Raw genomic sequence first — 11,315 nt, forward strand, 5'->3', positions numbered from 1 at the left:
TAGCATAATCCTTTTATGTTTCACACAAATAAAGAATGTCCACCAGCATGAGCTGCAATACTGACTTTCTTAGCCAGGTGTGTGAGAGGTTTGGTTCCTGCGAGATCTGTGAACCAGTTGTTAATGGAGCTCTGGGAGCGAGCAGTGACCAGCCAGAAGTTGTCCTTCTGGTTAACTTGAGGCTTTCTTCTTCCAGTGTCTGGTAGGGTGTTGCAACGTAGTTTCTCAGCCATGATGTTGGAGAAATTGGAGCTAATCTAAAAGAAAGAAACGGTCAATGTAGCAATAAAAGAAAGGAAAAAAAAAAACAGAGAAACGAATAAAAGCAATAAATGCTCAGTCGCACAGATGAGATACCTTGGCTGGGTTAAAGTTAACATTCTTAGCACTGCCATGTTCGTCTCCTGATACAGCTGGCTGGTTATTGAATCCTTGCTTTACATTTAGTGCTGTAAGCTCATCCTGGAGAAACACAAATGACAGACACCGAATAAGAGCAGGTCACAAGCCATTGGGATCAATCATGAACTGCAACATTTCCTCCTACAACTCTTACTAACTCCATCACTTCACGAGGCACAGTGATGGAGATTGACTGTCTACACACTTAGGAGATTGAGAATTTTTTTATCATAGACTAGAAAGGGTTGTCCAAAAGGAGCAGCTCATCCTGGCACAGAACATGTAGTACCATACCGTGCTAAAGAGGGACGTTACTAGAAGCCAATACAGGTGTTCTACCAGAGAGATGTCCATGTGGTCCATAGATCAGCAGTGCCTGAGGTATTGTATGTGGAGTCTGGTTTCAAGTGACATTGCTGCAGGAAAGACCACTGAATCTTTAAAATATAGTATCCTGAGGCCATTGTAAGATGAGGGACCTCTGTACTTTCATGGCACATCCAATGGATATTTATTGTACTTCCCTTAGATAGCGCCAACATATTCCGCAGTGCTTTACAGACATCACTCATTGTCCCCAGTGGAGCTCACAATCAGTATGTATTTGTAATGTGGAAGGAAACAGGAACAACCTACATGATGTCGTCCTAGGTTCGATTTCAATCTAGAATGCCAGTTCTAACCACTGAGGCACAGTGCTGCCCAATATATGCCACACGTCTAGGGCTTAGTGGTCCCCCTTCTTGGGCCTCCACTTCTTTCACCTGGTTAGGCAGTTGGTAGCATAGAGAGGGGACCTCATCTTAAAGACATTTATGGCATGTGCTCCATAAATGTCTATGGTGGGCATTTCTGGATTTTACTACTGATAGACCATCAATATCTGATTGTCTGGGTTTCCATATATTACATCCCCGCAGACGCTGGAGCTCTTGCGGAACAGCTCATTGGAAGAGAAGTGAGGTGTCGGACAACCGTGAGCCAAGTAAAATCCTGGACATCCCCTTTAAAGAAACAATAAGTAAGAAATAGAACCAGACTGAGTGTGCAGTATTAGTTCTGTGTGTACTAGTCACTACTGCCGTGCATCCGATAACAGTATTTATCTAAGGCTGCTTTCTCATTAGCGCTATTATTTCCATTCTTCTGTTCTGTTATAGGAGAAAAAGAATGAAAGTCCTGCATGTAGTGTAGGAACTGAGCCTCCAACACAGATGTGAATGTAGCCTTACCTGTAAGTGATAAGGAGTCTAAGGCTACTTTCACACTGGCGTTTTGCCTTTCCGTTTGTGAGATCTGTTCAGGGCTCTCACAAGCGGTCCAAAACGGATCAGTTTCGCCCTTAATGCATTCTGAATGGTTAAGGATCCGCTCAGAATGCATCAGTTTGCCTCCGTTCCGTCTCCACTTCTCTTTGGAGGCGGACACCAAAACGCTGCAAGCTGCGTCTTGGTGTCCGTCTGATGAAACTGAGCCAAACCGATCCGTCCTGACACACAATGTAAGTCAATAGGGACGGATCCGTTTTCACTGACACAATAGAAAACGGATCCGTCCCCCATTGACTTTCAATGGTGTTCAAGACAGATCCGTTTTGGCAAGCAATGTTAAAGATAATACAAACGGATCTGTTCTGAATGGATACATGCGGTTGTATTATCTGAACGGATCCGTCTGTGCAGATCCATGACGGATCCGCACCAAACATGACTGTGAAAGTAGCCTAACCAGGAAGGGGATAACAGAGGTTCTTTAATCCAACATCTGAGATAAGTTCACGTTAAAAGCCTAAAACTGCACTACTGTCCTGATTTCTGTCAGGGTATTATGGAGACTTAGTGAAAGGGCAGATCATTAAGGCGGATTAACAAGTGACATTTTACCTCACACACAAAACCACCACCAATCTACAAAATCTTACGGATTTGGGTGCTGGATTGTTGCGGACTTGCATCAGATGTGACCCTTCAAACTGTGAAATTCTCAGTAAGTCTAAATGTTGCTGTTCTGCAATGAAGCCATTGCAGAAGCCACCCCGATCTTACTAGATGCAGCAGACGCTACTGACTGTGGCATTTAAAGAGGTTTTCCAGGATTTTCAGACGGGGGCACATCATTGGAGCTATTCCCATCTGAATACTTATGGCATACCAAAGGATATGTCATCAATGCCTGATAGATACAGGTCCCCAATCTGTAGTGATCTCTCATCACTAGGAACGGACAGGTGGCTGCACACGCTCTCCATTCACTTCTATGGGAATAGCTGAGAAAGCCAGCTGGGCTACTTTAGGAAATCCTGTAGACATGAAAGGAGATCCTGTGGATATGACATAAATGTCCAGATAAGAATCCTCTAACTGAATGGTGCCATTACAGAGATCCCCTGATGTCTCCTAGATGGATGGGTCAGCAGTATCTAAGTCTCAGAAAACCCTTTTAAGCTAAAATGAAAACAGTGAAAAACAGAATTTATTGAAAAGGATAAACTAAAATCTTGCATTGACAAATATTTGAAGCCTTTACTCAAGACTTAGGCAGTGATCACAGCCTCCAGTCTTCTTGGGTATGATGCCACAAGGTTTGTATACCTGGATTTGGGGATTTTCTGCAGATCCTCCCAGGCTCTGTCAGGTTGGATGAGGACTGTCTGTGGACAGCCATTTTCAGGTCTCTCCAGAGAAATTCGACTGCGTTCAACTCAGGGCTCTGTGCCACTCAAGGACATTTACAGATTTGTCCCTAAGCCACTCCTGTGTTGTCTGCTTAAGGTCATTGTCTTACTGGAAGGTGAACCTTCAGCCCAGTCTGAGGTCCAGACCACTCTGCATAACGTTCTCATTTAAAATATCTCTGTACACTGCTCCATTCAGCTTTCTCCCAGCCACTACAATACACTCCCACTGCAGGATTGCTGCCACCACCATGCTTCACTGTAGGGATGGTACTGGGCAGGTGATGGGCAGTTCCTGGTTTCCTCCAGACATGACACTTAGAATTAACGCCAAAGAGTTCCATCTTGGTTCTACCAGGGCACAGAATCCGGTTTCCCAGTCTGAGAGGCCTTTAGGTGATTTTTTTTTTTTTTTTTTGTAAGCTAGGCTTGCTTTTAGTCGAGTGCTGCAGAAATGGTTGACCTTCTTGAAGTTTCTTCCATCTACACACAGGATCTTTGGAGCTCAGCCAGAGTGACCATTGGGTTCTTGGTCACCTCTATTACCAAGGCCATTCTCCCCTGATTACTTAGTTTGGTGGGGCAACCAACTCTAAGTTGAGTCCTGGTTGTCCTACAATTTTTCCATTTTAGAATTATGGAGACCACACTGCTCTTGGGAACTTTAAGTGCAGAAGAATTCTTTTTTTTACCCTTTTCCAGATCTGTGCCTCCACACAATCCTGACTGTAGCGCTCATGGACAGTTCTTCATGGCTTGGGTAGTCAGATGTGAGACCTTATATAGACAGGACTGTGTCTTTCTAAAAATCATGTCCAAGTTACGACAGGTGGACTCCAAATCAAGGTGTAGAAGCATCTCAAAGATGATCCAGAGAAATGGGAGGCCTCAAGGGCTAAACTTCAACTGTCATAGCAAAGTGTCTGAATACTTCTGTCCATGTGAAATTTTAGTTCTCTCTTTTCAAGAAATTAGTAAACATTTCTAAAATGTTGTATTCACTTTCTCATTATGGGGTACTGTGTAGAATAACCGGGAAAACTAGAATTTTTAACACACAATTCCAGCGTGGTGCCATTTAGAGATGAGCGAATTTCATATTTTGAAATTCGTTGACACTTTGGTGGTAAAAAGTGAATTGCGTTATGGATTCTGTTACCACAGACCATAACGTAATTCTATGATGGAATGCATAACGGAAACAGGACGGAACCGTTTTGCAGCCCATAGACTTCTATTATGACGGAATGAATAGCAGAATGCTTCTAAAGGCATTCCGTCATCGAATTGCGTTATGGTCCGTGGTAACAGAATCCATAACGCAATTCACCTATTACCACCAATTGAAGTGCGAACAAATTTCATAAGCAGACATTCGCTCATCTCTAATGCTGTTATAGCATGACACAGTCACAAGTCAGATCCTTAGCTATTTCATGTGCTCAGTACAGGAAATACGGCCTGTGTGTCCTCATGTCCAGGAGCGATGGTGGATCCTTTGACCTGAGCTGACCATCATTCCGATTTATAATACAGTCAGATCCTATCTATCATGCGAGTAGGGTTGTTGCGGGTATCGAAATTTCGATACCCAATCGATACTTTTGTCCCGGTATCGATACGATACCGGGATTTCCGTTTTTTCGATACTGGGCTGCGCTTCTGCGCAGTCTAGTATCTCTGAACATGAGCGCGCTGCTATCGGCGCGCTCATGTTCTCTCTCAGCAGCATGGGGAGAAGGAAGCTGTCCTCCCTCCCCCTGTGCTGCTGCCGCTGCCACCAATGAGAAGAGAGGGGCGGAGGAGGGGCGGCAATGAGAAGAGAGGGGCGGAGGAGGGGCGGCAATGAGAAGAGAGGGGGCGGAGGAGGGGCGGGCGCACTGCGCCACCAATGATAGGATTACTATCGGAGCGATGGGAGGAGACATCAGCTTCACTAGTGGGCGTTCCTTTTCCCTGCGCTGCGATTGGACAGCGCTACAGCCAGGGAGAAGGAACGCCCACTAGTGAAGCTGATGTCTCCTCCCATCGCTCCGATAGTAATCAGCAGCATGTGGAGCAGGAGAGGAGACAGTAATGGGGCACTGCGGGCGAACGGAGCGGCGCCCAGGACTAAATGGTGAGTGCTGAGACATCGCTGGGCGCCGCTCTGTGTGGCCTAATAGTGAAAGTCTGGACTCATATACAGTAGTCAGTCTTTAACACATACAGGAGGCGGGTGCCGGCAGCAGAATCGCATTGCCGGCACCCTGCCCCTGACAGGGAGCTGCGATCAGCGGCAGTTAACTGCCGCTGATCTGCTAGTACCCGCCTCCTGTATAAAGGGGTAAAATCATTGGTGGTGCAGTGTGCCCCCCCCCCCCTCAATCCCCCCATCCCATTAAAATCATTGGTGGCACAGTGCGCCGGCCCCTCTCAACCCTCCAGTATTAAAATCATTGGTGGCAGTGGCCACAGGGACCTCTCCACTCCCCCTCATTGGTGGTGCAGTGGCAGCTTCTGATCGGAGCCCCAGCTGTGTAAGCCTGGGGCTCCGATCGGTTACCATGGCAGCCAGGACGCTACAGAAGCCCTGGTTGCCATGGTAACATCCCTGATGCTGTGTGCACAAAGCACAGAGCAGCAGGGACAGTGTGGAGTCCTATTCACCCTGATAGAGATCTATCAGGGTGAATAGGAAAAGGGATGAAAGATCCCAGGTTCTAGCCCCTAAGGGGGGAAATAGTTATTAAATAAAAAGTGAAAAAAAAAAAACACTAAAATATGAAGTATAAATCACCCCCTTTCCCAATTTCACATATAAAATATATAAATAAACATATTACATCGCCACGTCAGAAAAGTCCAAACTATTAAAATATAAAAAAAAAAATCTAGGTGGTGAATGCCGGAACAGAAAAAATAAAATAAAAACTGCACGATTCGCCATTTTTAAAAATGAGGAATGCACGTGGCTTTTTTTGTTTATTTTTTTCGCGTGGTATCGAATGGTATCGAGTATCGCAATACTTTTTCATGGTATCGAAACCGAATCAAAAATTTGGTATCGCAACAACTCTACATGCGAGTACAGTAAAATAGATCAGCGATCAGATAGGAACTAACTATAGGAAATCACTATGATGCAGTCAGTTCAGGAGTTAAGTCTGCAAGGCTGAGAACGGTCGTGTGAATAAGCCCTAAGGCAAGGGCTACACTGGTCACACGCGGCCAGGATAGCTGAGTAGCGGGGATCCCAACACGGCTGGGTTTCTTGTGACTGCTGCGGCGATCCCATTAATTTCTATGGGATCTCCGCTACTCAGCGATCCTGGCCGCGACCAGCGTCACCATGTATCCCTTGCCTAATGGTCCTTTTACATGAGCAGATGTTTCAGGCAATCATCGGGAATGAAACCAACATCCAAAAACTGTCTAATTAGCATAAATGAGGACTGTATTTACATCCTGCAACCACATCCGTTGTATGACGACAACCAATTGTACCACAGACTTTGAATGAAGAAGCAGCGTGCATGCTAGACTGCTGCTCCATTCCAATGAGATAGGACGCCCATCTCTATGACTGGTGACAGAGGTCCGAACTAGAGATGAGTGAAGTGAGCGTCAGATGTTACATCCGAAGTTGCTTCGATCAAAACTATAGATTAAGGCCTCATGCACACGACCCACAAGGATTCGCAAAAAATACGGATGACGTCCGTGTGCATTCCGTATTTTGCCGAACAGAACAGCCCTATCCTTGTCCGTTAGGCTACTTTCACACTGGCGTTCGGGGCTCCGCTTGTGAGCTCCGTTTGAAGGGGCTCACAAGCGGCCCCGAACGCATCCGTACTGCCCTAATGCATTCTGAGTGGACGCGGATCCGCTCAGAATGCATCAGTCTGGCAGCGTTCAGCCTCCGCTCCGCTCAGCGAGCGGACACCTGAACGCAGCTTGCAGCGTTCGGGTGTCCGCCTGGCCGTGCGGAGGCAAGCGGATCCGTCCAGACTTACAATGTAAGTCAATGGGGACGGATCCGTTTGAAGATGACACAATATGGCTCAATCTTCAAACGGATCCGTCTCCCATTGACTTTCAATGTAAAGTCTGGACGGATCCGTCTGAACAACTTTCACACTTAGAATTTTTTCTAAGCTATAATGCAGACGGATCCGTTCTGAACGGATCCAAACGTCTGCATTATAGGAGCGGATCCGTCTGTGCAGACAGCAGACGGATCCGCTCTGAACGCAAGTGTGAAAGTAGCCTAATACGGACAATAATAGTATATGTTCTATTTTTTGACGGAATGGAAATACGGACTTACGGAAAAGGAATGCACACGGAGTACCTTCCGTTTTTTTGCAGACCCTTTGAAATGAATGGTTCCACATACGGTCCGCAAAAAACAGAACGGACATGGAAAGAAAATAAGTTTGTGTGCATGAGGCCTAATACTGTACGGAGATCCAGTAGAATGTATGGGCTCCGATGAGCCGAAGTCAGTTATTCGTGAAGTTGATTTTTACATTGGAAAACCACTTTAAAACTTGGAACCGAACTCTGCTTCGGTTCCGACTAGAACCTCGGAACCCCACCAATAATATCTGGATGGCTTATCCTAGCAATGGATACAGAGGACTGGCACCCCTCCTGACAAGCAGAGGTCGCGCTACATTTTTTCTGGAAGAGTAAAAATACTCTTCTTACCATTTTTGAGGAGTATTTTCAGCCGATGAGTACGAAAGTGACAGTAATTCGAATAGTTAATAAGAAGGCCTGCATAACATTAAGGGGTTGCTATTTATGCAGGGAAACCATTACCAGTATCTAGAACTGTCTACCATGCATAAATAGCAAAGTTAGACAATTTTAAATTTAGCTGAGGACACTGTTGCACCGAGGGGTCGGCACCACTGAGGACACTGTTGCACCGAGGGGTCGGCACCACTGAGGACACTGTTGCACCGAGGGGTCGGCACCACTGAGGATACTGTTGCTGTGATTTTATGAGGTTTAAAGGGTTTGTCCTAAGAATTATATTTATCACCTGTGACCTCTCCTGATTTGTCTGTTTTGGTATCTACTTGCACCCCCCCCATGTAATAACAATCCTGGAGCATCTATTCTTATGACTTTATGTTGCACCATTCCTCTGTTATTCCTGTTATTAGCTATGAACAACTTGCTAACAGTTTGCAGTGAAGGTCCAGATGGGGGTGTCACTGCACAGCCTGACATTCAATCAGTGCTGCCAACTGGTAACCCCCCGCTGGACCTTTATTGCAGACTACTAGCAATTTGTTCATAAGTTCAAGTAGGAACAATAGAGGAACGGTACAATATAGAGTCACAAGAATTGATTCCCCAGAATTGTTATTGCATTGGAAATGCAAGTCGTTACTAAAAACAGACATGTCCCCTTCAAGTACATGATCGCTGGGGGCCCCACCTTGGTTACGTTCTAGTGTTCTCTGGGTCAAGTTTGGGTATGGATGGGTAAATAGTGTTGATCTTGGGACAATCCCTTTAATTTTTGCTGCTGTTTCTGTGCCACTGGTCACTCGGGTTTGCCATCCATCACGTGGCCATTGCTGCGTAGATGAGCTCTCAGGTGGGTATGTCGGTGCCACCGGGGCTGTTGGTAGACTCTGAAGAGACCTGAGGCACTGGCAGAGCAGGACACAGGCACAATGGAAGGTGGTGCATTCAGGTGCCAAGGCCACAAGCGAAAGACCCGGGCACATGCCTCTGGTGCCAGGTGCTCGCACCACCACAGTCACATGTTGTGGATCTGGATGATGTCATCATGCAGTGATAACCAGCAGGCTCGCCTGTAGATCTAGGGTGCAGCAACCTTTGGCACTCCAGCTGCTGTGAAACTACAACACCCAGCATGCACACTTGCTCAGTTGTTCTTGTAACTCCCAAAGAAGTGAAAGGAGGATACTGGGAGTTGTAGTTTCAGCACAGCTGGAGTGCCGGAGGTTGCTGATCCCTGATCTAGAGGCTGTCCTTTTGTGTTGTGCTTGATCTTGCTATAAAGGGGAGTTTGTCTTCCATGACCAGGTTGCCCTATCTCATGCCACAAAATTGCCACCACCGCTGTGGTTATTGGATTATACAGTTTTACAGCGAAGACTTCATGCGCTTGGCAGAGGGACTGTATGTCCTGGAGGCTGTAAATGGCCACATGCCGTCCTTGTAGCACCACGTGCCGCCACATTACAGAAGAAATCCTTATAGCAGCGTCTGATGGAACATGCTGCAATGAATTATCCTTGATGGACTCATAGGAAAGCTGACAGGTGACAGAGGTCTACGGGTGACAGGTCTGTCCGTTATGGAGGTCTCCTGTTGGCGTGTCCAGCGCTGGGACCCCCGCTGACTTCTATAAGCTGGAGTCTGGAGCGCTCAGCCACTTTTCCTCACTGCTGAGCGCGGGAGTGAAGACGTCCCCTGGACTCAGCAGGGAGGAGAGACCGTGCTTCAGACTCCTCATTATAGAGAAAAACAAGGCGCTCAGATCCAGGACCCCCTCTAAATATCACAGCAAGGCCACTTACCCCGCCAGTGAGGATCGTGCGCCATAAGCTCAAACTGACCAATAACAAAGCTCCTTACTGTTACTGGTTGTATCATCACTCACTGCACTGATGAATGGCCAAGACGTATCGGTACACCAGGGAGTAAGATGGCCTGAACAGGCGTCTGTGGCGCTTGTACAGGCGTCATTGCCACCTCTGCTGACAAGCCTGTTGTAGTAACTACTTGCACTCCCCAAGAAACAATCCTGGAGCTGTCTCTATGACGGTCGGTTCTTGCCATTAGCAGTCTATGAATGAACTGGGCGTTACCACTGAAAGCGGGGTGCCCCTGCACCGTCTGACTGTCCAATCAGTGCTGGCGATCTGGCGCTGGGCAGGGACACACTCCTAACAGGTAACACCCAGCTGGCAATTCCGTGCTAAACTTTTTTTAGTAGCAATAACTGAGGAACAGCACAAGAGGTCTCCAGAATCATTATTACATGGGGAATACAAGTTGACACTTCAGTTACTGGGAACCACAGCACCCAGAACAGGAGCTGATCTCTGCGGAGGCTTCACCGCCCAATAACCAAAGTGTGAACTGCGCCTAAGACAGACGTGTCAGCTGCGAGGGCTGGGGCCTCAGAATTAGGAGCCGTGTCCAATTACCAGCACCCCGACAGCACAGGGGTGTCCCCCGTGCGCCTTCTGCAGATGACAGAACGTGTCCTGGAAGCGAGAATAGTCCGGAGTGGACATGTATTCTACGGGCTGAAATCCGGACGCAGTGGTGTGAACGAGGCCCTGGGTTATCCAGAAAGGAGGACAGTGACAGCACTCGCCATGGTTTATGGGCTGCAGTCACTGGCAGCACCACTCACAGAGGGCAGCCATGATGCCAGCGACCGCCGGGGCCCCTGGGAAACAATGCCCGGGAGGACCGCCAGAGGGAAGAAAAGGGAGCACTGGTCATTTTGACAGTTTCTAATGTTCACCCAGGTTTTGACCGTTTCCTCCCCAGATGGAAAACCCCTTTAAATTCACTCCACAGGGAGAAAAATGGGGACACCACAAGCCCCGCCCCCGTGCTTCTACCAATGGCAGAGATGGAGCTCCTGCACTGCCCTCCGCTGGGGGCCCCTCTCCCCATTGTCCCTGCACCTGATGTGGCAGCCGCACCCTCGCCCCCAGCAGCACTCCCCCGTACCCCTCACAGCGCCCCTCGGAGGCTCAGCTCCCTCAGCATCCCCATCAGCCTGCACAGCCTCCCCGCCCTACTCGCCTCCTTCTGCTTGGCGTCCTGCGGGTACACGTCCGGCGGTCCGAGCCGTGGTCTTTTCAGCGGCCGGTGTTCATAGCTTAGTATACCGAAGGCCGCCATCTTCCTTCCCTTCTAGGAGGCGCGTATGAGATGACGTATGGGGGAAAGGTAATGCCGAAATTCCATGCGCAAGGACCTTCTGACGTCACCGGGTCACGTGACATTCGCGAGTCACGTGGCTATGAACCAGATGCCGATTTATGCTGGAGGACGGTTTGTGCCTTGAATGGAGTTGTTTCTGACAGGTCCTGCCTTCAGGAACTGTACTCTAGACAGGTAACTGTGAGATCCCCAGAGGTAGGATCTACTGCAGTATGTCCGCACTGGACAGATCACTAGAGGTAGGATCTACTGCAGGAACTGTACTCTAGACAGATCACTGGTGAGATCCCCAGAGGTAGGATCT

At 47.8% G+C, this 11,315-nt stretch overlaps 1 protein-coding gene across 4 annotated transcripts in view; it reads right to left on the reverse strand.

The window, feature by feature from the left end:
* The window catches only part of MED12 (mediator complex subunit 12), a 96,656-nt gene extending 85,660 nt beyond the window's left edge, over positions 1-10,996 (reverse strand). For all 4 annotated transcript variants that reach the window (XM_040442341.1, XM_040442342.1, XM_040442340.1 and 1 more), the window contains exons 1-3: positions 10,871-10,996; positions 358-462; positions 66-257 (exon numbers count right to left, since the gene is read on the reverse strand). In XM_040442341.1, coding sequence (XP_040298275.1) covers positions 66-257; positions 358-462; positions 10,871-10,969 — 396 coding nt within the window. In that variant the 5' untranslated portion in view covers positions 10,970-10,996. The remainder of the gene's footprint in view (positions 1-65; positions 258-357; positions 463-10,870) is intronic.
* Positions 10,997-11,315: the final 319 nt, after the last annotated feature.

The sequence above is a fragment of the Bufo bufo genome, chromosome 8 (assembly GCF_905171765.1).
Source record: "Bufo bufo chromosome 8, aBufBuf1.1, whole genome shotgun sequence".
In the NCBI taxonomy this organism is placed as follows: Eukaryota; Metazoa; Chordata; class Amphibia; order Anura; family Bufonidae; genus Bufo; species Bufo bufo.